This window comes from Cynocephalus volans, chromosome X (genome assembly GCF_027409185.1).
Source record: "Cynocephalus volans isolate mCynVol1 chromosome X, mCynVol1.pri, whole genome shotgun sequence".
Taxonomy (NCBI): domain Eukaryota; kingdom Metazoa; phylum Chordata; class Mammalia; order Dermoptera; family Cynocephalidae; genus Cynocephalus; species Cynocephalus volans.
This window is the reverse complement of record NC_084478.1, coordinates 178,536,892-178,563,947: the sequence shown is the minus strand read 5'-3', so window position 1 is coordinate 178,563,947 and position 27,056 is coordinate 178,536,892. Positions and strand designations below refer to the sequence as shown.

The window sequence follows — 27,056 nt, the reverse complement described above, 5'->3', positions numbered from 1 at the left end:
TTTTTTGCTAATTTGCATTTTCTAAAATCACCCTATATCAACTTATTTTGACAAAGTAATTTTGGAATCTTATGAAATAGAGCAATCATGCTCATTTTATTTACAGGCCAAGCTGAATGATTTAGAAGGGGTGGAATAAACAAGTAGACCCAGAGAACTCTTAGTCCCAGGCTAGTTCTTCAGTCTTTACCACACATTCTAGAACACTTCCTAAGACAAACTGGTCATGGCTCCAAAGACTCCTGATGACCACTTAATGGGGGCAATAAAAATAAGAAATGTGACATACCAGACATATCCAGTATAATTTTAAATTTAGTTTTGAAGTTCGGGCCCATCTATCTGGCTGGTAACTTTTCTTGTATTCCAGCCACATAATTTATGTGCCCACAGCTGCAAGGAAGGAGTTGGCTCAGGGATGGCTTTTCAGGCCATCCACTATTTTGTAGGGAGTGGTTCATCCGCAGCCTATTACCCTTTTCCAGCTTTACTGCTGGGGGCCATTGTTCTCTCTCCTCCTGGTTTAGGCAGAAGTGCCTTCCTTATTTAGGACTTTATCAAGGAGAAACTGAATCATATAGAAAGGACAGACTGAATAAAGCCGTTAGTTTTGAAATGCTTTATTAACTTGACTTGAACAATAGTGTGGACACCAGAAGCAGCTGTAATCTCTTTACAGAGCAGTCACTACAAGCAACCCAGGAGATCCTGACAGCTTTCAGCCTCTGAACTGTGAAAGGGAGATGAAGGCAAACATCAGAGGAACTCCAGGGCAACTGCAGTCACACATTACCCAGGAGGCTGCAGGTAGGACAGCAGCACATGGAATCTCAGACTGGGGACAGCAGTATGTATCACGGTGTTATAGTGCTGCAAAACCTGGGCTACAGAAGTATACAATTCAAGTCACATTTTCTTTACTTCCAAGCAAAATACACACACTTAAGAAACTGTTACCTCTACACAGATCCTCAACCCAGTTATTTGTAGTCTTATCAGAAAACAGTATTAGGTGGTGGTTTTGTTAGCTATTTTGTTACTTAAATTTTTATAACACACTTTGAATGACTGAAAATGACAGTAACATCTGTATATGCGGCCATGGTTTAAAAGTAGTTATCTTGAATTTCTGAATTGGGACTAAAGAAAGGTATTAACTGGCTTTGCTTTTAAAGAGAACAAAGCACAGCAGTATATAAAGGATAGTTTTGGAACAAGCATAAATGTATAAACAGGCTAGTTTTTTCAGACCAAAGCCGGCAAGCTACTTTAGTCCATTACAATACATTTCACGGTCACAGCGATCTGTTTGGCACTGATTCCAAACTTGTCCAGCAGTTCCTGCGGTTTGCCACTCCGAGGTACTTCCAAAACTGCCAGCTGATGCACCACGATGCCAGGTTCTGTGGAGACGGCTGCACAGACAGCTTCCCCAATGCCACCTAGGGAAGGAAGGGACATGAGGATCTTTTCTGGAAGCAGCTAGTCAGCCTTCAAGCCCCATTATATAGAGGCCTTTGAATTTGCTGGTTCCCAGGGGGAAATTCTTTCATCAGTCACTGATTTATGAACAGTCATTCTACAAATGGCCTGAAGAACTCTCATCCTGAACCCCAAGGCTCCAGATTGCTCCCACCCCCACCCCCACAGCAGGGGCTGCTCTCACCCTGCGATCCATGGGTGGGGGAAGGGAATCTGTGGTGCTGATTCTCAAAGCTGTCAGGGACTCATCGCATCATGGTTTCCACCCTACTATCTGACCTTCCCAGCCCCTCTTCCTGGCACACACCCCTTTTCTGCATTTGCTGTGTTCTCGGCTTGCAAGGAACTATTCCCACTTTTGGGGGTGGGGCAAACTGTTAATCATTCAAAATTCAAAAACTGTAAAGCTTTTCCTGACTTCTCCCTGCGCACAGTGCTGAGGTCAGCCACTTTTCTGGGTTGCCACTGACCCACTCTGGTGACTGGGCACTATGCACTCTGCTGAGGACACACAAATGCATACAGGCATGGCTCCATACTGATACACATGCAGAGAGCAGTGATAAAGGTTATGTTGGGCAAGTGGTAGGCTGGAGGTGATGACCAAGAGAGCACAGCACATCTCCCATCGAAAACAAAATCGCTTCCCATTAAAACAAAACCAAAATCCTTCCCAAGGCCTGCACACACCTTCTGGGTAGTGATCCTCCACTGTGATAATCCGGCCGCCTGTGGCTTTTGCATTGGTGATGATGGTAGCAACATCCAGGGGTTTAATGGTAAACAGATCGATGACACGGATAAAAATATCTGAAATACAGCAATAACCAGCAGGTGTATGAAGCAGACTTAGAATAGAGTATGCGGGTATATAAATAAAAAGACCAAAGTACACAGGTAGCTGAAGTCCTACCTCCCCCCACCTTGAACTTCAATGTTCGGACACAACCAACTGACCTTCTTTAGAAAGATTATCAGCAGCTGCTAAGGCTTCATGCAGAGTAACTCCAGCTCCAATAACCGTGACCTTGTCATTGACATTTTCGCGGACAACCTGGTATAGCACCAGCAAAACAAAATGCTGTGGTTACTATGTAGAGAGTACATCTCAAAACGGAGGTGCTCTGCTACGCTCCTATTCCCCAATCCTAACAATTTTCACTCCTTAATGGTTCACTATAAAAAGGGCTCAATCAGATTTATTTAGAAGCCAGGACACACTTTTTTTTTTGGTGCCTGGCTGATTGATACAGGGATCGAACCCTGGACCCTGGTGTTATCAGCACCATGCTCTAACCAACTGAACTAACCGGCCAGCCCCAGGACACGTTCCTTTTGATATGCCCCACTTTAATATTTGTTTTAAAAACTCATCTACCTTCCCTCTTGATTTACAATGCTAAATTATTAAGTTCTTATATAATACACAAAATGATCCTTTGACAAAGAAGGTGGATTAGTAAAAGGCAGAGGGACCAGCAGGGATTCTACCGCCCATCTGCCCTGGAGCATGGATATGTACCCTAACTTACACCCACCAAGTGGCCTGGAAATGTACCACCTCTGGCCGGGTTTGAGAGCTTACTGAGTGAGGCACACACACCTGACATGTGAACAGGGAATGTGCTGGCATCTGCAACATGCTCTGCATTAAGCACCTTGCATACCTGAGCTCAGAGAATCCTAATAGCCTCCCTGAAAGGTCTGTGAAGTAGCGGGACTATTCTGCAGCCAAGGAAAGAATCTCAGAGCAGGAGGAACTGGCCCAAGGCGGGCTGAGGTCAAAGCCCACGCTCTCAACAACTTACCAGCAAACAAACAAAGACAGAGTTCCCAAACTTCTTTTATATAGTTTTGCTTCCTCCAAAGCCACCCACACTAAAGGTATCTGGAATTATCCATTTCATCCCTCTATATAGGTTTCCCTGTAGCTTAAGAACCACTGCTGATGGTACAGATATTCAGGGGTTTCTAAACCACCCCATTCTTTGAGGATGTTATAGCCTTTTAAAGTATAAACATGTATACACATTTACATTCACAGACATCTATGTACCCTTTGCAAAACCCAGCACTTTAATTATCCATGCCATGCACGTTATCATGCGCATTTTAACTCACATCCTTTACCATCAGGAAATTTATTACTTCTTTTTGTCAGGACAGGGGAAATATTAGGGAAAAAAAGAGATAAGAAAGCTTTGCAAATCATACAAATGTCAAGGCACCCCCGCCCCCCCAAATGTATTAAATGTGTGAGTACAGAGAACAGTAGAACCTGTAGTTAACCCTAAAGGTGAATACTATACCTTTTCCACTCAGTGGTGTTTTCTAGCTACCTAATGGCACATGGTGGACTGTTCTGGAAATACCTGCTTTATTGTGGCACTATGTTCATTAGAGCTAAGACACAGTTATTCTCAGTACTAGCAACTATGAATTTTGGAGCAGCCGAGCCCTCAGCAATCAAGTTGCATGTTACCTGTTGCTCCAAGAGTGGCTATAGGTATTTCATATATTTAAGAGAAGTATTAATGGCATTAATAGAGATAAAAGCAGGACATAAAACTTTTCTACGCAGTATGGTCTCAACTGTGTAAACACACACGCACACACAACTTTTCCACACAGTATGATCTCACGTGTCCACACACACAACATGGCAAAATGTCTGTAAACCTCACTCAGTAGGTGATAGGTAGAATCACTCATTTTTTCCTATAGACTTTTCTGGTGTTCCCCATGCATAGTCCTGAGAGGCAGGCAGAACAGGAGGTGGACAGTTTGGTGTGCAGGCCCAGATCGGCTGGCCTCACTGCCTGGGCCTGAATCTTCACAAGCTGTGAACCCTTGAGCAAGCTGCTTACCTTCTCTGATCTTCATCTACAAAGAGTTGATAATCCAAGCTTTTCAGGGCTTTTGTGAAAACCATCAGATACAGGAAGTGCTCGGCAATGCCAATCTGATTTTAACAGCAGGATTGTGGGCAAGGCTACAAGGCTATATATCCTGTGTGCAAAACCAGCCTCAGGGCCACAGAATTTCCAATGCCAAGATGGTTCATGTTACCTTTTCTTCCCAGCCTCAGATCTGTAAAATCTGAACCTAACATCTATTATTCATTTGAAATAGTTTCTGTTACGTTTAGCTTGAGAGGCTGTGATACATTACAGCCAATACACTGAAGTGCCTTCAAGTTGTTATGGGGATACCTTGTGCTAGATGTAGAAATGACACTGGATAGCACTGAAGAACTCAAATCCTTACCTTGGCCTGTCCGATCTGAAAGGTTTCTTGGGGGGTGTAAATAATTGCAGTTTCTGGCTGGCTGGTCCGAATGTAGCACATTCCCTAGGGCATAAATGAAAACTCAAGCCACAGTTGAGAAAATCTAAAACTAATAAAATTAAAAAAAAAAAAAAATTGGGGAGAGGAGAACTGAACACTTTACTAAAAACAAAGCACACACTCGAGAGGGATAAGCGCTCCATGGATTCTGATGCAGGCCTACACCACGCGATCATTCTAGAAATAGAATCCAATGGCATTCATGAAATCATAAAACAAAACAATATCTGAGATATAGCAAGTAAAAAAACCAAAGAAGTGTCTATATGTGTTGTAAATGTTTAGAAAAGGAACTTGCACGATACACCCAACTGTGCCCAGGGTTCCCTGTGCAGGGGACATGGCTACAGGTGGTGAGAGGAGTCTGGTGAGCGTTAGTTGGAGAAATTGGAAAGATAAAGACTACATGATTCCGTTCCCTAGTCTCCCTTACAACAAGCTTCTAGATAGGAATTTGATTCTGTCCATCTAATGCCCTTACCTGAGATCTCAGGAGGGGTGAGGCCAAAGCCACACTCTTGCCCTTCTTAGCTGCTTCTAAGTACAAGCCAGGGCCTAGAAACCTGGAGTCTGTCTACAGTAATGTCCTCCCACCCACTCTCCAGCTTTCTGGATGTCAAGAGGTGGTGGCGGCAGCAGCATGGTTTCTTTGTCCCTGGCTGCAGCAAGCAGGGTGTGTCTTAAGTCTAACAGTCTCAGTGGTGGCAGCTCCAATGGCAGCCCAACACTTTTATCGTTTGGGACCCTGCCTGGAGCTCACTCCTGTGACTTTGTCGGCACCCTTCGTGAAAACTCTTCCTGTTTAGAATACCCAGAGTGCTCCGTTTATTGTGCTTAGCCCCGAATGAGGCTGTCAGGTTTTGTTCAGTTTCCTTCTGTATTGTTTGAGTATCTTACAATGCAAATACGTTCATGTGCATAATCACCTGTTTCTGTAAAGGTCATATTTTTGGAAAGAATCCTACCACCAAGATTTCCTATAATAAATATTACTTTTATGCTGAAAAAAAAAAAAATCAGAAAAAACCCAACCATCAAGTACCAAACTAGTAGCAGAGCCCAGAAGCATTTTCTGAACCAGTGCCCCATAAGTACCTTATTATTGGCCGCCAGATAAACAGCACGTTCTGTGGAGACGGCATCACTTGGATAGAAAATAGTGCAGTTGGGGATGGCTCGGAACATGGCCAGATCCTCCAGGGCCATCAGCAAGGGGCCATCTTCACCTGAGAAAGCCACGGCCCAATAAAAACGTGAGCACAACCCCACTAGGAACTTACCCTCTACCCCCCCAGCCCCTAGAGGATCAACGCTTATTACCGCAAGGTGCCCAAGACTGCAGCACAGCTTTACAAAATGGCCCAGTTACAACGTGCACGTAACTCATTATCATTTAAACTGAACTTCTGCACACCTATCTATCTCCCTTGAGATCTCACTGTAACACTTTGGGTTAAGCTCCCAACCTTTCAGATCAACAAACGGACCTGTCACTGGGCACTACGGTTCCAATTGACTTAATGCTCTTTTCTCGAAGAACTGGTGGCCTGGGCGGGCCCCACCAAGCCTCTTCTCCTAAGGAGGGTCCCCTGAGGCTTTGTTTTTCCTTCTCTGCTCTTCTGCATTGTCTCCATCAGGGTGAAGTGTAGCTTTACTCATTTCTCCAGGCCTTCAAAGTAGATGAGCTTAACACACCTTTGAGGGACCCTGGTGGTGCTATTGTAACTAAGGGTGCCTGTGGGTGTATTTGGGAGCAGAGTTTCTGGACAGAAACACTGTGCAAAGAGAAATCCCAAAATACACTAGGGCAGCTGAGCTCTTCTCAGCTAGGAAGGGGTCCATCCCTGTGCAACTGCCTTGCCTAGAACTGTCTAACCTCAGAAGCCCAGCTCCTATCTGGACTGGACTTAGAGCCCCTTCTCCACATAGCTGACTTGATGGCAAGGACTCTGGGCCCCCTGCCTGGCCCCCTCTGCAGTGCTGCTGTGCCTCAGTAGCCTTGGCTCTCTGTTGTCCTCACTCTGCTCTCTCCCTGGGCAACCACCTGCGCCTTCAGCTGCGTGCACATGGCCTGAACTCCCAGCTCCACCCAAACCTTCTTATCCAGTCTCATTCTCTCAGGGAGTTGCTCAGATGACTCCCAAATGTGCATCAGCAGCATTCTAGCAGCAAATGGAAGCTGTCACATCTACCTAGATGACCTGTCCCACCGCAGGCAAGTCAGGTGACTCATCATCTTTCCCACGTCTTTTCTGTCATTCACAAACACGAATCTCTGACATTTCCCTAACAGGTGAGAAACTCCTGGAGACTTTTTTTCTTTTCACACAATTTTGGATCCCTCCATCTGTTAGGAACGTTTACTCCTCTCTTCAGATCCTCCCGTAATTTTCTAATGCACAACCTTTATACCAGTCCCTTGCTGTTTCCTACGGTTTCCTTCTAGTCCACCCTGCCAGGGGAACACTGCTACCGTGGCTGTTATTTCCCTGCATATGTTCCTCAAGGGTTCCCACCACCCGAAGCACGAAGGTGTGCATGGCGATCCCAGCCCCCACTCCACCCTGAGCAGACTGTCCAGCTGCTCCAAACCCCGCCTCCCCTCTGCCCAGCTGCTCCTCCCCAGTTAGGCTGTGACCATCCTGAGGCCAGAATAGAATTCTGTGACTCTGTATTGTCCCTATTCAGATCCAGTACACAGCTCCCCACACAAGAGGCACTCAGGACAGACAGTTGTTTCTTTTTTTTTTTTTTTCTTTTGTCTTTTTTTTGTGACCGACACTCAGCCTGTGAGTGCACCGGTTATTCCTATATAGGATCCGAACCCGCGGCGGGAGCGTTGCCGCGCTCCCAGCGCCTCACTCTCCCGAGTGCGCCAGGGGCTCGGCCCAGACAGTTGTTTCTTAACGACTGTGAGTGGGCACTTGACAGTAACACCAAGAGATTTGCTTCCGAAGTTCTCCAGAGTGTCTGAGACTTTTAAAACACAGTATGACTTGTTAAAAAAATGTCATGAATAATGGCCGGCCCGTGGCTCACTTGGGAGAGCGTGCTGCTGACAACACCAAGGCCACAGGTTCAGATCCCTATATAGGAATGGCTGGTTAGCTCTCATGGGAGAGCGTGCTGCTGACAACACCAAGTCAAGGGTTAAGATCCCCTTAACGGTCATGTTTAAAAAAAAAAAAAAAAGGGGGGGCCGACCCCCCCCCCCCCCCCGCCGCCCACTCGGGAGAGTGCAGCGCTGGGAGCACAGCAACGCTCCCGCCGCGGGTTCGGATCCTATATAGGGATGGCCGGTGCACTCACTGGCTGAGCGCAGCCAGTCAAAAAAAGACAAAAAAAAAAAGTCATGAATGACCAAACGTTGTGGAACCCTAAGTCAGTTCATGGTTCAACAGATCCCATGCTACTCTCTGTAAAGGAGAAAGGTTATCGAGATGATGGCATTCAGAACTCGTACCAACAGACACCCCACAGTGGGAACCGATAAGGTTGATGTTCATCTCAGCGACAGCTCCAGCCCGAATCTGATCAAATGCTCGGATCAAAAGGGCAGCAAAGGTGCTGGCAAAGGCAATGGTCCGGCCACGGGAGGCACAGCCCAGTGCGACGCTTACCTGCAACTCAAAGAACAAGAATGAGAACATCCCTGGACTCCGCCTGGTCACCCCCTTCCCCAGTCGAGACTGCACAGCCCCCATGACGAGCCAGTGTGCACTCCGCAGTGCTCTGCAGCGCTGGCATGCGCCCTCGCCGCTCCCTCCCACCTCCTGCACTTCCCTCCCTCCCTCCCCGCACTTCTGCCTCAGCCGATGCTGGTGCCCTCACCTCAGCCTCCTGGGGAACAAGAAGGGAAGACATGGGCTCTCTCTCAGCTGCCGGTTCGCTCCAGCGCGCCCTCCCAGGCCCCAGCCCTGCACCTCTGGAAGGTTCATCCCGAGCCTCGCCCTTCTCTCGCTTTCCCACAGGAATCCCCAGCAGTTCCCCGTCCCCTGCTGTGGATCAGCCTCTCCCTTTCTCTTGGCTCATCCTCTTGCTGTTCAAATACATGCTAGCACCTTCCATCTTCACTTCCACCTCCACCGTGTCCTCTCCCCTCCAGAGACTGCCCCACGCCTACGTTCTCCTTTACCAAAAACGTCTCAAAAAATTGTCTACAGTCACTGTCCCGCTTTCTCATCTTCCACTCTCTCCCCGGCCGACTTCACCTAAGCTGCTATCCCCACGAGGAACCTCAAGACTGCCAAACACAAGAGGTCATCTGACCGCAGCTGGCACCTTATCTGACCTCTCACAAGCCTTTAGCACAACAATTCACCCCCTCTTTCCCCAGGGCGCTTCCTTCTCTAGGTTTCCATGCCATTGCAACAAGACCACGCGGCTGCCTCACTGGATTTGCTGGATCGTGCACCTCTCCTGATGGGCCCCTGCAGTGAGTCCTCATGGCTCCATGCTCGCACTCTTTCTCATCTGCTCTGTGGCTCTGGAAGTTGTATGCGGGCCAACTCTCATCTGCATTACAGTGGTGACCCCACCCCCACCGGAACTCTGGGCTCACATACCCCCATAGGCTTCAAATTAGAATATGAACATCTTCGGGGGTAAACAAAAGACTTTTCAAAGGGGGACATGGCTGTGGATGGTTTCAAAATCAAAATCTGACTCCATAACAACTTGGTTCTACATTCATCTGACAGAGAAAGGGCCCATGGCCTCCTCTCCCACTATCCCCCTAACAATCACCTACCAGCAACCTGACCCCATGGACAAAAGCATGTCTCATCCACTTTAATTTTACAGTGGAGTGTAAAACCTCCAGATCCAACTAAAGAGAACAATTTGAAATAATCACACTGGTGTTGAGAAAGTGAAGAATTTGAATGACCAAATGACAAATCCTTTTCCAAATCAAGTGGTTCCCAATTCTTTTCTTTCAACACAACTGAAAGACTCACAAACAACTTTAAGTGAAAGACCGCTATGTGATTTTTGGCTTACAACTGGGAAGGATTTAAAAGAATTAAGTGACATGCCTTCAACAAAACTTCCATTTCCTTCTACTTATTTATGTGAATAAGATTTCTTAGTACTTACATCATTAAAATGAAAAAATAGGAATAGAATCTGTAATTTATTCAAATTACAAGTATATTTACCCATTGATATACAAGCTAATAATAATAACCATAGATCTAGAAGAGAAAAATTCTAATGCTCAGAGGCCTATGGGATATAAGAAGTTTTTAAAAAGCTATCGATTTATATGCATGTTTTAGTTGCAGAGAAAAATAATATGACCAGTAAAAGGCTTTCATGTGTAACAAAGTACTGGGGAGATGGGATGAAAATAAGGATCCAGGTAGAAAAGGAGATTTAATTTCTGACAAAGTGTCTTGATGTAACCTTTAATTGGATATGAGTATTAACTTAAAACATCAAAATTTTCAATTTATGAGTAATTACATCCTTTGAGACTATTTACATTTGGATTAAAAATTTAGATGTTAACTTAAAACTAGGGAAAGGATATATAGCTTAGAAACACATACAGCAGTTTGGAGAGAAAACACATTGGAAGACAAGGATCTACCTCTACTGACCTGACACCACCGTCTCCCCTCTCACCCCATCCACCCATCTAATAGGTACCCTGACGCCCCAGGAACCCGAACAGAGCTCCTGATGGAGTCCCCAAATCCACTCCTCTCTGTCTTGTCAATCTCAAGAAGTGACACCACTCTCACCCAGGTGCTCTGGCCTATACCCAAGTGCCAGCCTTGGTGCCTGCCCTGACATCTACTTGACATCCTGCTGGCTCTCCTGCCAAGGCACATTCGGATAAGCCCACTTCTCTCCAACCCCACAGCTACTGCCCTGGTCCAAGCCACCATCACCTTCACTGCCTTCCCCTTCCCTGCACAAAACCATTCTCCAAACTGCAGGATCTGGTAAAATACATTCTGTTGCTTTAAGCAGGAAAGCTAGAAGAAAATCACTTCTGGCTAGAAGAAAATCACTGAGTTACCCAGTACCGTTTTTAGCCTCTACAACGGGAAGACAGGAAATAGGCATCACCCTCAACACTGGCACAGAGCTTTAGAGTTGAAAAATTTTACTTGAATTAACCCCTTCTTTCTTGAGAGGGGGAGTGTGTGAGTGTGCATGAAGAGATTCCCTGTGTTAACATCACTCTGGGGAGAAACTGAGGCAGCAGAACAGCTTTACCAGGCAGCAGATGGAACTACTAGTATTCTGGATACTGCAATTAGGATAACATTTGCACGTCTATGATCTATTAAGCCCTGTGCCACAGCTCAGAGACAGACAAACTGCATTCCCTGTGGCTCCCCAACCTATTTGCATCTGGGCGTAGGACTGCCTGGTGATGGGCTGGACTTGGCAGAAAGATCTACGGGAGAGCTCGGGATGCTTTGGGTCTGGAGCCCAGGGTTCAGATGACTCTAGGCCCACAGGCCCCACTGGTGGCGGCCCCCCCGGGCAGGAGACCTGGGAGCCACCTTTCAGACTCTGCCTGGCTACCTGTCTCCTGTTTTCCTGGAGACTTCTTCTCCAGTCCCTTGCTCTTAGAAATGGAATGAAAAACTGTACTACAGGGTGGGCCTCCCGTGCGCCACTGCTAGTCGATGAGAAGGCCCGAAAGACAGCCCAGGCACAGCGTACTCACCATGTTCTGCTCAGCAATAAAACACTCGATGAAGCGCTCCGGGTGCTCGTTCTTGAACACCTCGGAGAAGGTGTTCTTGTTGTCACCATCCAGCATAATGAGCCTCTCGTTCACGTGGCCCAGCTTAGCCAGGGCCAAACCACACGCCTTCTGAGTAGCCAACTAGAAAACATAAAGGGTCAAGAAGGTAGAGCTTCTTAGGGTGCATTTATAAGGAAGGTACAGTTTTGTAGATTCACAAATTGCCAACCATCTTGAAGAAAGTAAATTTGTGATTCACCAGTCATGTCCTCTAGGGTTATAAACATGGATTGCTAGCCAATCTTTTAAACCATACTTGGCTCACTGGATATCAATTTCTCAAAAATGTGTCTCTCACATGGCTGATGTGGTCCCCAACTTTTTCCTGAATTGCGTTCTTTTTAGTGAACACCTTCCTATCCCTACTTTCCAAGTAGGAAAACACTCCACAAGTCAACAATGAAATTTCAGGCATTGACAGTTCTTACTGTATTCCTCAAATTACTTTGCCACATTAATTGATCTACTGTCTAAAAATTGACAGATGGCATTGCATTACTTGAAACATTTGGCTCAACTAAATTTATTTTCTATCCCATCCCTACAGTTCATTAAAAAACTTACTTTCCAAAATGCAAATGCCTTTGCGGCTTTTAAATTCAAATTCTAAAACTGATAATACTCATTACAAAAAATTAAAACGTAGAATTTTAGAATGATGAAAAAAATTCCCTTAGGTTATTAGAACTTAGACTGAATTTATAACTTAAGGGAAAATCGACACCTGTACAATATTGACTTTTTCCATTAAAAAACAAGGTGTGGCAGTCCCTCAAAAACCATTAAACTTAGAATTAACATATTTACCCAGCAATTCCACTCCTATGTACATGCCCAAGAGAAAACATACATCTATATGAAAACTTGCACAAAAATATTCAAAGCATTATTCACAATGGCCAAAAGGCAGAAACAACCCAATGTCTATGAATGGATAAATGGATAAACAAAATGTGCCATGTCCATAAAATGGAATATTATCTAGCCATAAAAATGAAGTAATGGTACAAGCTGCAACACTGATGAAGCTTGAAAACACTGTGCTACGGCCGGCCCGTGGCTCACTCGGGAGAGTGCGGTGCTGATAACACCAAGGCCACAGGTTCGGATCCCTATGTAGGGAGGGCCGGTTAGCTCACTGGGAGAGCGTGGTGCTGACAACACCAAGCCAAGGGTTAAGATCCCCTTACCGGTCATCTTTACAAAAAAAAAAAAGAAAAAAGAAAAAAAAAACCGCTAAATGGAAGAAGTCAGACACAAAAGATCACATAATGTATCATGCCATTTATGTGAAATGTCCAGAACAGGCAAATGCAGAGAGACAGGAAGTAAATTAGTGGTTACCAGGGGTTAGGGGGTGGGAATGGGGAGTGACTGCAAATGGGTACACGGTTTCTTTTTGGGGATGATAGAAATGTTGTTAAGATTGACTTTGGGGATGTTTGCATAACTGTCAATATGCTAAAAACCACTGAAATGTACACTCTTGATGGGTCAATTATACGTACATGTTAAAAAAAAAAAGTTTGCCTCTTTGTCTTCATTCACCAAAGCACTCTATAAAACATTTTCTTAAAAATATTTTAAAAATAGGCAATGCACGTAGACAACACAAAATTAAAAAGTGGTGAAAGGATATCGAGTGATGAGGCCCCTAGCCACCCAGTTCCCCTCCCCAGAGGCAAGCAGCGACGACAGGTGTGTGAGGCACACATTCAGAAATGCTCCGTGCACGAATGCTCGGCCAGCATCGCTTACATGCAAGGCACGTGCTCCTCTTTTAGGCTTCGAGTTATATAAATACCTTAATGTAGATTTTATACATATGTTTATTTTTTAGTTATTTAATCTTCTATTTCCATTATAAAAGGGATCACCTTCTCACCATCATACCTATTAACTAGTTATTGCTAACGTAAGAAAGGAATTGCTCTTCGTAAATTAGTTTTGCTACGAGCTCTCTTACTGGTCTTAGTTCTGACCATTTCTGGTTGATTCTCTTGGGTTTTCCAGACATAAAACTCTATCACCTGCAAATAATGACAGATTTGCCTTCTTACTGGCACTGATTCTTTTATTCTTTCATTTAACTGCAATGGCAAACACTTCCACAGTGGGACTCAATCTCTTTGCCAGATTAATTAGAATATTTTTACCATTAGATGCAAGTGGGGCCCCAGATTTAAGATATCTAGATCTAGAATTGAATCAAAGAAGTATCTCACCAGTCTTATTTTTACTCTAATAAGAGTATTTTTTTTTTTCAAACAGAATGTTGAATTTTATGAATGGCTTTTGTTTAGGCATGTATAAAAATTATTATGCTCCCCCCCTTCCTTTGACATTTTAATAATACAGCAGTGGAATTACATCAGTAAATCTCCTAATATTGATGAGTCCTCTGCATTACAAATTTGAACTCCATTGATTCATATACTTCTTTTAATGTACTAATGAAGTTGAGATCGGTTAACACTTTATTTAAAATTTTTACGTTAATATCCATAAGTGAAGTTGGCAGTTTTTTTCTTTGGGCTAACTTTGTCACATTTTGGCCTCATAAATTAACTGGAATAACACTTCCATCTTCCCCCATACTTGGAAAGGTTTCAAATAGCTTAGGATTTACCAGTTCCTTGAAGGTTAAAAATAAATCACTCTTGTAATGTGGTGAGCCTGGTGCCTTGTGTGGAGGTATAGCTCTTGGACAGTTTTCTATGGCTACTGATCTATTTAACTGTTTTATATCTTAGTCAATTTTGATATTTTATATATTCCTAAAAATGGTCCCTTCTGTTATGTTTTAGTATCAACACGCGGTTGTATAGTTTTCTCATAGTTCTTTAAACGTTCTCTGCATCTGTGATTATCTTTTTTCTAATAACTACTTTTATATATTTACGGGTATCTCCGTGAGCAGGCTAGTTAATGGCTCGTCTACTTTATCAGTAATTCAGGGAGCCAACTCTTACACTTGCACATTAGTTTTTGAATTCAGTTTTTTTGATGAACTAGCCTGCTTCCTTAGTAAATTTTTTCCTATTCACACTTTAAAAAAATTTAAAGTTCCCATACTCCCACCTTCCAGAAATAAACATTTAACACTTTGGTGTTATTTCCCCAAATACACTTTCCTATGCTTTATAATATTGTATGTAATTATAATATTGTATGATGACCTATTTTTAAGATTTTGTACATAAAATAGAATTATACTCTTTGCTGCTTTGAAACTTTAAAAGGTGAGGTTCATTAAAAAAAAAAATTATTTGGGCAAGCTCTTATCCTCTCTTGCTGGGTTGTTTCCAATTTTGGTATCCTAACCAATGTTGCAATCAATATTTATTCCTATAAACAGATTTGCACACTTACAGATATATATTTCTGTCAGATAAATTCCTATAAGTTACACTGCTAATTTAAAGGGTGTGAACAATTACAGTGTTAGCACATATGAGGCGTCTTCAAAAAGTTCATGGAAAGACTATATTATATTTTTCGTTTGTCTGGTTTTTGGCGGCTAGCCAGTATGGGAAGCCAAACCCTTGATCTTGGTGTTACCAGCACCACACTCATGTATTATCTTTTAATTTCATTTTTCCACGAACTTCTGGAAGTACCCTTGTATTGCCAAAGTACCCTTCATTAATATGTACTTTTTTCCTTATTAGTTTCTTCTGCTTGTATTTGTTTTCTAATTTCTCAAGTATTGAACTCATTTATTTTTAACCCTTATGACCAGGCTAAGTAAACATACACAACACTCAAAATTTCTCCAAATAAATAAGGAAAATAAAGAAGGGCCAGAAATATGTCCTTCCTCCCAAGCTTGCCACCTTATTTCCTATAGGTCCTGAAGACCTGCCTATTTCATGTCTATTACATAACAAAAGATTAAAAGGCTTTATATTCAGGGATTCACGTGTAATTTGATTGCTTTTTGAAGAACTGGTTTTTGGTGAACTAGCCTGCTTCCTGTGTAATCCAGGGGGTAAATTCAAAAGATCAGCCCACCCAGGCCACTATCAGAGTAGTTGCAGAACTGTCACAGTATCATGCACAGTAAACTGTCAGGTCACAAACCAAAGTTAGTGAGGGCCGGCCCGTGGCTCACTTGGAAGAGTGTGGTGCTGATAACACCAAGGCCACAGGTTCGGATCTCTATATAGGGACGGCCGGTTAGCTCATTTGAGAGAGCGTGGTGCTGACAACACCAAGTCAAGGATTAAGATCACTTTACCAGTCATCTTTAAACACACACACACACACACACACACACACACACACACACACACAACCAAACCAAAGTTAGGAAGCAAAAAAAAGCCATACAGCACCAGGCGCTAATAAATAGCAATTGACTAATCAGAAAATTCAGACCTAAGTGAGTTTGTGAAAGCAAAGAATAAAAACTAGAGCTAATAAAAGAAAATAACTCATTCTTATTACTTATGGCTGTTAAATGTCACACTGTCTATTAACTGGTCATCCATGGAGATCAGAATAAATGAAAAATCTTGAGTATCTAGGAAGAAAATTAGAGAACAAAGCAGTTGATGTACATGGCTTATTCAATTATCCACCTTTTTGCCTACCTTGCTACCCATTTGGTAAGCAGGCGGGGTGGACATTTTTACATCCCCGATGCTGATTTCAGGTGAGTCTTCAATTGGGAGGTTTGGTGTAAGATTCCTGTTGGTCTGTATCTGGCTCTCAATTAATTCAATAATTGCATCTGCTCTTTCTTTTGACATTGGCTTTCCATACCAGTTTTCTGCATCCTCAATGTCTGCGACAAAATAAAAGACGTTCCTTCCATAAATATTTAGTAAATGCCTATTAGATCATTTAAAAGACACCCTGATGGAAAATATGCCAGCCTAGGACTCACAGGAGTTAAAACCCTGGCACAGAGGGTCTGGTCCGATAGGACAGTCTAGACGAAGGCCCTGAAGCTCCTCGGTGGGCCACTGGCTCATGTGCTGGTAAACAGAGAAGAGAGGGAGGGAGAGGACACTGGAGAGACAGGCAGCACAGGCGATGGACAGTGGTCTTGTGGATATGATAAAGAATTTGAGTTTCATCCAAAGGAAGATGAGAAACCACTACAAGGGTTTGGCGTGGAAATATGACCGACCAGATCTGCTGTGGACAGATCACTGCGGTAGCAGTGTAGAGGCCAGCATGGAAGAAAGTGGGCGGGAAGTGTAAAGACCATTAGCAAAGCTGCTGTTCAGGAGAGATGACGAGGGCCTGGTGACAGTCATGACAGTGGAGACGGGGAGGGGTGAATGGATCTGGGAAGCGCTCTAAGGGGCTGCGCATCGATGTGGGGGCATATAAGGGCGAGAAAGAGGCAAGGATAACACCAGGGTTCTGCCAGGAGCACACTTATCCAACTGGGGATACCAGAGTTAAGACTATTTTGGGAAGGAATTATAGAATAGTTTTCTTCGGAAACTTTTTAAGAAACCAGCCACCACCATCCTTTCCAACTGTTTAAACTTGAGACGAATGATTTCAGATGTCAGCCTTGAAATGTGCAAGGTGTTAAGTCTTTCAAAATTCCCTCTTTCCCTGGCCCCCGGCTCCGTGGCTGCCTTTCCCAGTGGCAACGTTTTACTAGTTTCCAGTGTGCTCTTCCGGACAGTCTGGGCCCAGACAAGCATGTATGTATGTACACCTTACTACGTACCTGCTTGTGCACACAGCACGCCTTCCATCTCTGTGCTAACTGCGGAACCATTCCCTGCCAGTCCTCTTAACTGATAGACTGTCCTCCTGGCCACTCCCTCGTGCAGGTAGAAAATCATTGTTCACTAGCTCCAGGTTTGGGCTTCCCTCCTACCTTTACCAGACAACATGCTGTCTAGTGAGCGCAAGAGAGCGCGATGCCTCTAGCATGTATTACAGGCATAATCACTGCTCACTAAGTAAGTCCTCTGCCTGGCCAGTCTAAGCTTCCTTCTGCCTCTTTGTTGGGTAGACAGATGTTTTGAACAACCACAGGTGGGGAAGAAACACTTGCTTACTTGGCATGCCCCGGCCCCTGAAGGTCTTGGCGATCACAGCAGTGGGCCTGTTCTTCACTTGAGCTGCCTGCCAGAACACCTGGCACAGCGCTTCCACGTTACGGCCGTCCACCACGTAAGTATTACACCTGCCAACAGAGGAGGGGACTGGGTTACAAGACACAGGGCCGAGCCCGTGGTGCACCCCGTAGAGTGCGGCGCTGGGAGCGCAGCGACGCTCCCACCGCGGGTTCGGATCCTATATAGGAATGGCCGGTGCACTCACTGGCTGAGTGCCGGTCACGAAAAAGACAAAAAAAAAAAAAAAAAAAAGATATAAAGGGGGGGTGAGACAGAAAGAAGGTAAAACAAGAGAGAACAGTTACCCGAAGGCTTCACAGCGCTTCTGATAGACGTCTGTGCAGTGCCCGGGGGGTGAGGAAGCCCCATATATCACGCAGTTCGTGTCAAAGATCACCACAAGATTGTCCAGAGCATGGTGGGAAGCAAAGGCCATTGCCTCCCAGACAGAGCCTTCTGAAATGTCACCACTCACAAGGCAGTACACTCGGAAGCTGGAACAAGCAAAGGAGGTTTAGAGCCCTGCTGGGTGTTATCGGGGCCACTCAAGCAAAGACATTCCAGAAAGAGAACCAAAGGAATGGACTGGAAAAGCTGCTTCAGAGCACCAGGTTCCTAAAACTATTTTCCTCATCAACTCTGCCCAAACTCAGCAGCCGAAGAAACAAAGCTTTAAAAGTTTCCCCCTCGTGCGATGGGCTTCCCATGTGGCTAGGCTAGTTTTCTCATTCTAGCTGTAAGGCGAGTTTTAGGTCCTTCTGACACTTCTCCCCGTTGACAGGCAAGAAGGGAATGGGAAGAAAGCGGCTCCCTTAAATGCCTAAACAACATTTACATGTACGTTTTCTTGGCAAATTGTTTTAAAGCACTGCCACCTTCTATTTCTGCTCGTACAATGAATTTACAATAATCACAATGGGAACATTCTACCTCAGGAGCATATGTTCTGTTGTACACAGTAAACTCCTGCACAGCAGAGTGTGGAGCTTTATACCAATAAAAATACATCCCAGACCCCACTAAAATGCTATGAAGTTAAAAGAAAAGTTATTAACCCCAGGAGGAGAACTAAGAAAGTCAACAAAGGATGAGAAATTTCAACAGGCTCATGGGACACGGGGCGGCCTGGGGAGTGGAGGAAGCACCACGCAGGACCTGCAGGGGCCCGGGCTGGAGTGTGCACGGCCCCTTAGGCCTCGTCCCCACCCCACCAAGCCGAGGGAGTGCAGGACACGGCCGTGCAGTGGTTTCTGGGGAAGCGCCTTACCTGGCTTTGTCAAAGTACTTGCCAGTGTAGGCCATCCCGCACGCGGCCCCCAGTCCCTGCCCACACCATCCTATTACCGCATCACTAAGAGCCAGTTTCTGTAAGAGAAAAAGGACCCAATGAACCTAAACACAGCTGCACGACATGGTTAGCAGGCCAACCTCCTCTGCGGAGCACAGGCGGCTCCTGTTGACCTTGTCATGGTGTCCCATCGGAACGGCCCCTCCCATCCTGCTGGGTGAATTCCTCTTCACCACAGCCACATGCACCCCAAGTCTCAGATCAATGTTAGAGGCACACTGTGAGCCAAGCCCGGGGCTCAGCCTGGCTGCAAACTGGGCTGACAAGGAAGACACGCATCGCCCGTGCCCAGGAAGCCCCAGGTCATCCACGCAGTGCAAAGACTGGAGCTTTGCAAACACAGCGGAAGGAGCCTAAACGTAAAGCAGAAAACGTAAGGCATGATCTTTGCCATTCTCACAGGGCCTTTTTTCCAGCCATGCACAAACCACATGTTCAACCTATTGCAGAATACGGATTCTTAAACAGAAAAATACTTAAGACTGTGAGTTCCTTGGTTTGTAAAACTCAGGTCAAATGAGATCTCAGAAGTGGTCACCTACAAGTGCTAATGCTAGAAATGAGTCATTTCCCACCACCTCTCCACCCCAGCCCCATCCTGTTTGTACGCACGGGCTTATCATAGTCCCATGGAGAGAACGCGGCCCTCTGAGGACCACAAAGCCGTGACAAAGGACTGCTGCACTGATAAGAGAGGGCCTGCTCCCTAGTTTCCAGACACACTGAATTTATTCAACGGCTTCTGCTGCCACCATCTTGGCCTGGACACAAACACTTCTTGCCTCTGTCATTGCAGTAGCCTCTTCTCTGGCCTCCCTGCCTCTCCCCCACAGCCATTCTCAACCCAGCCACCAGACAGAGCCTGTTAAAATTTAAATTACTCACTGTGCAAGGTCTTCCAGTCTCCTAAGAAGAGCCCTAAGGTTCCTGAGCTGGTCTGCCCACTTCAGCCCCCATCCCACCGCTCCAGGCACCCTGGCCTCCTTGCTACCCCACCCCTTCAACACAAGGGCCACATATCTGCCTCAGGGCCTTAGCACTGGTGGCTCCCTATACTCCAGTCTTGCGCCTAGAGATGTGCACAGCCCATTCTCACTTCTTCCAAATCTCTGTTCAATCGTCAACATCGAGGTCTTTCTGGACCATTCTCTTCCAACTAGTGCCCCCTCTACCCTCCCTTTTACTTGCTTCCAGAATGTTCAGCCCCCTCTGACACACTATCTGTTTACTTACAGGTTTCTTATCTGATCCGCTCCAGGGGAGATGAGGTGGGTGTGTTCATCACCACCATCAATGAATGAATGAAAGGTCCTCATCAGCCTCAGATCTCTCTCCCTTCTTGCTTCCTACCCTCTACACTCCTCCTCGGGCTCTTCTGATCTTCCTTGGCGTTCTCTCCATGCTTTGTGTCCCCAGACACTCCCTTTCAGTTTCGCATCTCTAGCCTAGCAGAGCCATCCCACTGGAGTCTCTTCTGACCACCTCCCTTCTCACAGTGCCTTTCTCTCTCCTGTAACAAGCTCTGGAGGCCAGTTGCCTTGCATGCCCTTGGAGCCAAGGCTCTACGATGCCATAGACTGAGCCTGGGCTCAGCACTCAAGACCACCTTCACTTTATGAGAACAATGAAGCCGGGAGCCCCTCCTTAGGCAGTCGGAGGCTGTAAAAATAGACTTAGGTGCCCCATCATGTGTGGTGTGTCAGCATGATGCCTGGCACAGAGGCAGTGCCCCCACATGGGTACCCTTCTCTTTCCCATGAGCCCTTATGCTGTGGGGAAAAACACCTGACAGGGGCATTGAGGGCTGGAATAAAGACACGTACAAGGTTCCACAGGCACCCAAAAAAGAAAAACTTCTTTTCCAGATGCTGCTTCTCATCTATGATCCAGCACAATGCGTGCTTTAAGAACAAGTTCACAAAATGGCTTTTGGTTTTTCCTAGGTCTGCTCGGCTGGAGAAAATACAAGAGGTAATAAAACAAAAGTAAAAGCCTGAGTGGGGAGACAGAGGCATCACAAACCTCTGCACCCCAGGAAGTCTTCAGCACTGTGACAGCTGTAATGGAACCCAAGAACCTGCCAGTCAGTGACAATACCAGGCCTTAGCGTTTGCCTCCTAACATTGTGTTCTGCATTAGACACCCACGCCCTGATGATATGATCGCTTGTGGGCAGACCCATGGCCGTGAGGCACCAATGGCGAAGACCCTCATGGCTCCACCTGTAGTGTGTCCGTTTACTCTGTGTCCAGCCAAAGCCACGACAGACGATGCTCTGTGCGCTTTCTCCTTTCTTCTGGTTCTATCTGGTGCCTAAATCTGACGAACACACAAACTCTGGCAGCTGAACAGTGCCCAGTGTGCTACTGTATACCAGAAAGCCTCTTTATCCCTCTAAGACTGATGAGTCCAACAGCAGCAATTATGTGATAGTCTTGGCATTTTTTCTATTTTTAAACCAGAAATCTGAACACCTGATTTGTGTTTCTACACCCACTTTTCAATTTTTGTTATAAAAAATGTTCAAGTTTATAGATAAGTTGGAAGCCTAGTGCAATGAATTCCCATCCACCCTTCACCTTGATTTGCCTTTACCCATGGCCCACGTTTACTTCATCTCTGTTTAAACATACACGCACACACAAATTTTACTTATTTGGTTTTTGCCAAACCATTTGACATTATGTTTCAGACACCAAGATAAAGGCACAATTATGACCCCTAAGTACTTCAGCCATGTCCGTAGTTTGATCTGAAACTACTTCCCACTGCCCTGATCTGCTATGTGTTTGGACACGGTGCTTTGCTCTGGGACACAGTTCACCTTCAGATAGCATTAAACCAGCCACACGTTCTGACACACTTTGTTTTGTTTGTTGTTCTTCTGGACCTGTTCTGGTTCTGAGACACACCTTGTCTTTAAGATTCTTTTACTTTCCTGTCCCCAGTGTCCTGGGGCAGCTGGTATTGTATCCCTAATGAGAAAATACCTCATCAGTGTCAGGTCAGATCTGCAGAGAAACGGAAGGGAAAGCTGACTGACCGGTGGAGTGTCCCTCCAAGTCACACTCAATTTTCCTCAGGCTCAGCAAGTCTGATCCACTGATGTCACTCAGCTGGCAGCACAGAGGGCAGTAACAGCGTGACTTTGTCAAGGGGTCCCACCAGAGGAAAGGAAGTGCAGCCAGCTGCCCCACCCCTCCTCCTGCCACGTGCATCACATGGCTTCAGGCGGTCCTCGCTATAATGCCTTTTAGATCTTTACCGTGCAAAGAAAGAACTAAAACAATAAACGGAGCCCATTCCAGGCCTTGTTGGCACAGTGTTTTTTAAAATGGTTTTAAGCAGCACATATGGAAGCAGCCCCTGAGCTCCCCTGCCAGCGTACCTTTGGGAGGATGAATCGGTCGTTGTCCGGGTTCTCTGGGTCTGCCTGTTTATACCTCATGGTGTGGAACAACAACACTGACATGATCTCGGCGGTGCTGTTGCACGACATGGAGTGGCTGAAAGGCAGACACGACACAGATCATTTCTCATAGGCAAGGGACTCTGGAGGAACACAGTGAGTGAGCCGTCTTTCATGTGGTATCCTCAGACCAGAAGAGGCAGAGTCATTTCTTCCAGCCTGAGAAGGATCCAGCCAAAGATAAGGGATGCAGGGCTCTGGCTTCCAAGCTCACAGCCCTGAAGGACACTTTGAAGGCCAGTATCCACACAACCTCCACCCTGAGCAGAGCGAGACACCTGGAGACCAGCCCACTTCTCTCGGTGGAGCACCGTGCACAGGGGGCAAGGTCGCCACGTGACTCCCACTCACGTACTCTCGCTAGCTTAAATTCGTCTGTGGTACTTACACATGCTGAGGAAATTTCAGGATCATCGTTAATCAGAAACACCACAAAGGTCCCATTCTCTTACCTAATATGAACTTCTTTCAGGAAGTGAATGGTGAAAGACAAACATTCCTCATGGGCGAGTCACTTCAGCCCTTACTGAGTGCTGAAATAAATGCTGCTCTTAGAAAGCAGCCTGCATGTAAGCCCAGTCACTCCCTCTTTAATTAAAAAGGGGGGCCGGGACAAGACAGGAGACAAAACCAACTCCTTGGAGCCCTTCTCCAACTGTCAGAAGAATACTATTTTATAGGCCAGGCTCATTCCTATTAGTAATGCCTTGTTTCAAATTTCACAATATAGAAATGGAAACTTACCGGGGACCCGACCCCCCACCCACAACCAGGCACACCACTACTGCCAAGGAGCGTGCCAAAAACATCACCTCCATGTGGGTGGCCCACCACAGCCACCACAGTAACCATGGCTGCCATGAAAGTGGCTAGATGTCACAACCACCACGCAGATGGTCTGCAAGCCATTGGAGTGCAATGACACAGTGTCACCAGCAGAGACCAAAGAGAAGAATATGATGCCTCTCTCCACAAAGCCCATTTCAGAGTGACAGAAGCATCTGCTCTATGATAATATTGGGGGACCTGAACACATCTCTCTGCACTGGACAGGTCATCTAGGCAACAAATCAAGAGAATAACCATTGCTCTTTCAGAGGGAGAGAAGAAATCTAGGGTTATCAGTGGTGGGAGGGGGAGAGAGAGGGGGATTGGGAGAGATTGGACAAGGGGCATAAAGAATAAGTACAATTTATAACAATATACATACTAGTAATATTGATTTGACCAACATGCGTCAACATTGAATCCCCAAAATATGTGTAATCAATTACGGTTCAATAAAAATAAAGAAAATGGGGACTTAAAACTTCTTGCCTTAGGGCCGAGCCCGTGGCGCACTCGGGAGAGTGCTGCGCTGGGAGCACGGCGACGCTCCCGCCGCGGGTTCGGATCCTATATAGGAATGGCCAGTGCACTCACTGGCTGAGTATCGGTCACGAAAAAGACAAAAAAAAAAAAAAAAAAAAAAACTTCTTGCCTTGCAAGTGTCCCCTAAGTGAATGATATGGACTTAAAAGCCACTAGACATCCCTTGAGAAAGTGCAATTCTCTATTATTCATTCTGAAGGTGAAGATAACAAAATGGACACGCAAAAAAATCTTGAAAACACATGGTCTTAAAGGCACCTACACTGTCTTTTTAGTTTCATAGCCCAGGCTCCAAGGCAAGATTTAAAAGATATCATACTCCTAATATCTCTGACTGCAATGGGATAAAGTTAGAAATCAGTTAACAGAAGGAAAAATAGAAAATTCACAAATTCTTGAAAATTAAGCAACATACTCTTAAATAACCAATGGGTTTAAAAAAAAAGGGGAAAAAAAGCAGAATTCACAAGGAAAATTAGAAAACAGATGAATGAAAAAAGCACAACACACACACACAAACACAAAAGGAAAAAGCACAACATACTAAAACTCATGGGATACAGCAAAAGCAGTACCAAGAGGAACGTTTATAGTTGTAAACGCATTTTTAAAAATCTCAAATCAACAACCTAACTTTACAACTAGCTTAAGGAACTAGAAAAAAACTAAAGCAAAAGCTAGCAGAAGGAAAGAAATAATAAAGATGGGAATAGAAATAAATAACAAACTACAAAAATAGATAAAAATTAACAAAACCAAAAATTGCTTCTTTGAAAAAATTTACAGGGCTGAACCGTGGCTCACACGGAAGAGGGCGGCACTGGGAGTGCACTGGCGCTCCCGCCACGTGTTTGGATCCTATATAGGGATGGCCGGTGTGGTGCGGATGACACCAAGCCAAGGGTTGCGATCCCCTAACCGGTCACAAAAAAAAAAAAAAAAAAGAAATATAAAAAAAATTTTCCAAAACTTTAGGTAAATGAACTAAGTAAAAGAAAAAAAATATGACCCAATTAAAGTAAGAAAAGTGAAGACTTTACTACTGATTGTACAGAGATAAAGATTATGATAGTATGATCAACTGTATACCAACAAATTGGTTAACTCAGGGCTAGCCAGTTAGCTCAGTTGGTTAGAGTGCAGCCTTATAACCAACAGCAAGGTCATGGTTCCAGTCCCAGAACATGCCAGCTGCCAAAAGAAAAAAAAAAAAAAGAAAGAAAGAAAAGAAAAAAAGGCATTGTACTAACTGAAAGGAAAAGCCCTGGCCTGAGCGGGAAAATAAAACACACCAGGAGACAAAGGCTTAACCACAATGTATTAGGCAGGCAAAATGAGCAAGCGGGCTGCCCTCTCGGAAGGGGCAGTAGCGGCAGGGAGAGTTGGGCTGGGCCTTTTATATCCAGTTAGGCTGAGCAGGACTATTCCGATGGGCGGGGAAAGGAGAGGGTGGGGTTTGGAGAAATTCGCGCATGCGCGAAGGGGATGTGGTGGTGAGGAAGAAGGGGGAGGGGCTTTTTGTGATTCTCGGAAAACGTGCTAGAAACCTGAAACTTTCCGCAGCCATTTTTTTTTTTTTTTTTTTGTCGTTTTTTTTTTCGTGACCGGCACTCAGCCAGTGAGTGCACCGGTCAGTCCTATATAGGATCCGAACCCGCGGCGGGAGCGTCGCAGCGCTGCCAGCGCAGCACTCTACCAAGTGCGCCACGGGCTCGGCCCTCCGCAGCCATTTTGGATGTTCCTCCCGTCCGCCCGCCGCCATCTTAGACATCGGCTAAAACATAATTGCCTAACACTAACCACAATAGTGTGTTTACCACAATAAATATATAAATTGAACATTGTTCAAATGAAATTGATCAACCTAGAAAAAATGGATGAACTCCGGCTAGCCCAATCTGATCCCAGGGACACCGTATGTAGGTTCTAGATCTTTCTCTCCTAACGGGTGAGGACGTACAAAACCTCACCTTACAGGGAAGAAGAGGCAGCTGCCGGGGACCGTGCCTCGCTGGCGTCTGGGGGGGGGCTGGAGACGGGCCTCTACTACCGAATTCCCCTAGGCCTGGACGGGTCCCTTTATCTTACGGCCTCCTCACTGCAGGGTCCCTCACACCACATGACTTGGGCTTTTACGAGGGGAACTTACCTGGACTGCGAGCTGCACATGGCCCTGATGGATTGGATGCGCAGGCGGTTAGCCATATCCCGCAACACTTGGACCGTATTTTGGTCAGGTATGGCTTCATGTACCCTCGAAGTTGTCGCCTCAGAATCAGACATAGCTGCATAGACTTCAGCGGCCCCGGAGGAAATGCGGCTCGGCTGGATCAGCACCGTCCTCATGTGTCCTTGGCTTGCTGGATCCCTCCGCGTGCCGCTTCCCAGACGTGTCGCTTCCTTTCACGTGCCGTTCCCTCCGCGTGCCGCTTCCTTTCACGTGCCGTTCCCTCCGCGTGCCGCTTCCTTTCACGTGCCGTTCCCTCCGCGTGCCGCTTCCCAGACGTGTCGCTTCCTTTCACGTGCCGTTCCCTCCGCGTGCCGCTTCCCTGACGTGTCGCTTCCTTTCACGTGCCGTTCCCTCCGCGTGCCGCTTCCCAGACGTGTCGCTTCCTTTCACGTGCCGTTCCCTCCCCGTGCTGCAACACACCCCGCCCCCCACACGCCACTTACCTCCCCATGCTGCTTCCCTCCACGTGCTGCTTCCCTCTGCTCGCCAGAACACCCCACCCCCCAGGCCGCTTCCCTCCACGTGCGCTTCCCTCCACGTGCGGCGTTTCAGCCCTCCGCACCGGAACACCCTGCGCGCAGCTTTCCCCCGGGATGACGAAAAAGTTCTGAAACTAGATGGTGGCCATGTTAGCTGCGCAACGTAGCGAATGTAGTCAAAGACCAATTACACACTTTAAAATAGTTACAGTGGTGTAGTTTATGTGTGCGCGTGTTATCACAGTATAAAAAAGGTCACTCTGGAATTTCATAGTTTGCTGATGGCCACCCTCTCCCCCATAGCAACCCAGTTTCCAGGTGTGCTTCTCAGCAGATGACGCAAGCTCAACCTCCTGAGACGTGTGGCGTCTCTGTGCGCTGTCCTCTTTCCCCTTTCTAGAACCTTCTGTAGGACTAGTTCAGTGTGACTGTTGAGGTGAATTCCAGCCTGTAACTTGACTGCATGCA

General features: G+C 45.8%; 1 protein-coding gene across 2 annotated transcripts; it reads right to left on the bottom strand.

The window, feature by feature from the left end:
- Positions 1 to 1,269: 1,269 nt before the first annotated feature.
- Positions 1,270 to 26,162, bottom strand: TKTL1 (transketolase like 1). 2 transcript variants are annotated; one of them, XM_063084058.1, is made up of 13 exons: positions 26,029 to 26,162; positions 22,428 to 22,545; positions 18,959 to 19,056; positions 17,997 to 18,185; positions 17,632 to 17,759; positions 16,195 to 16,388; positions 11,519 to 11,680; positions 8,294 to 8,450; positions 5,926 to 6,056; positions 4,750 to 4,833; positions 2,440 to 2,536; positions 2,173 to 2,292; positions 1,270 to 1,442 (listed from the first exon to the last, which is right to left on the bottom strand). In XM_063084058.1, the coding sequence occupies exons 1-13, from the start codon at positions 26,160 to 26,162 to the stop codon at positions 1,270 to 1,272; spliced, it is 1,785 nt and encodes a 594-aa protein (XP_062940128.1). The 2 variants fall into 2 exon arrangements, with proteins under 2 accessions (XP_062940128.1, XP_062940129.1); XM_063084059.1 differs by having other exon boundaries at positions 22,428 to 22,524.
- Between the last annotated feature and the right edge of the window lie 894 nt (positions 26,163 to 27,056).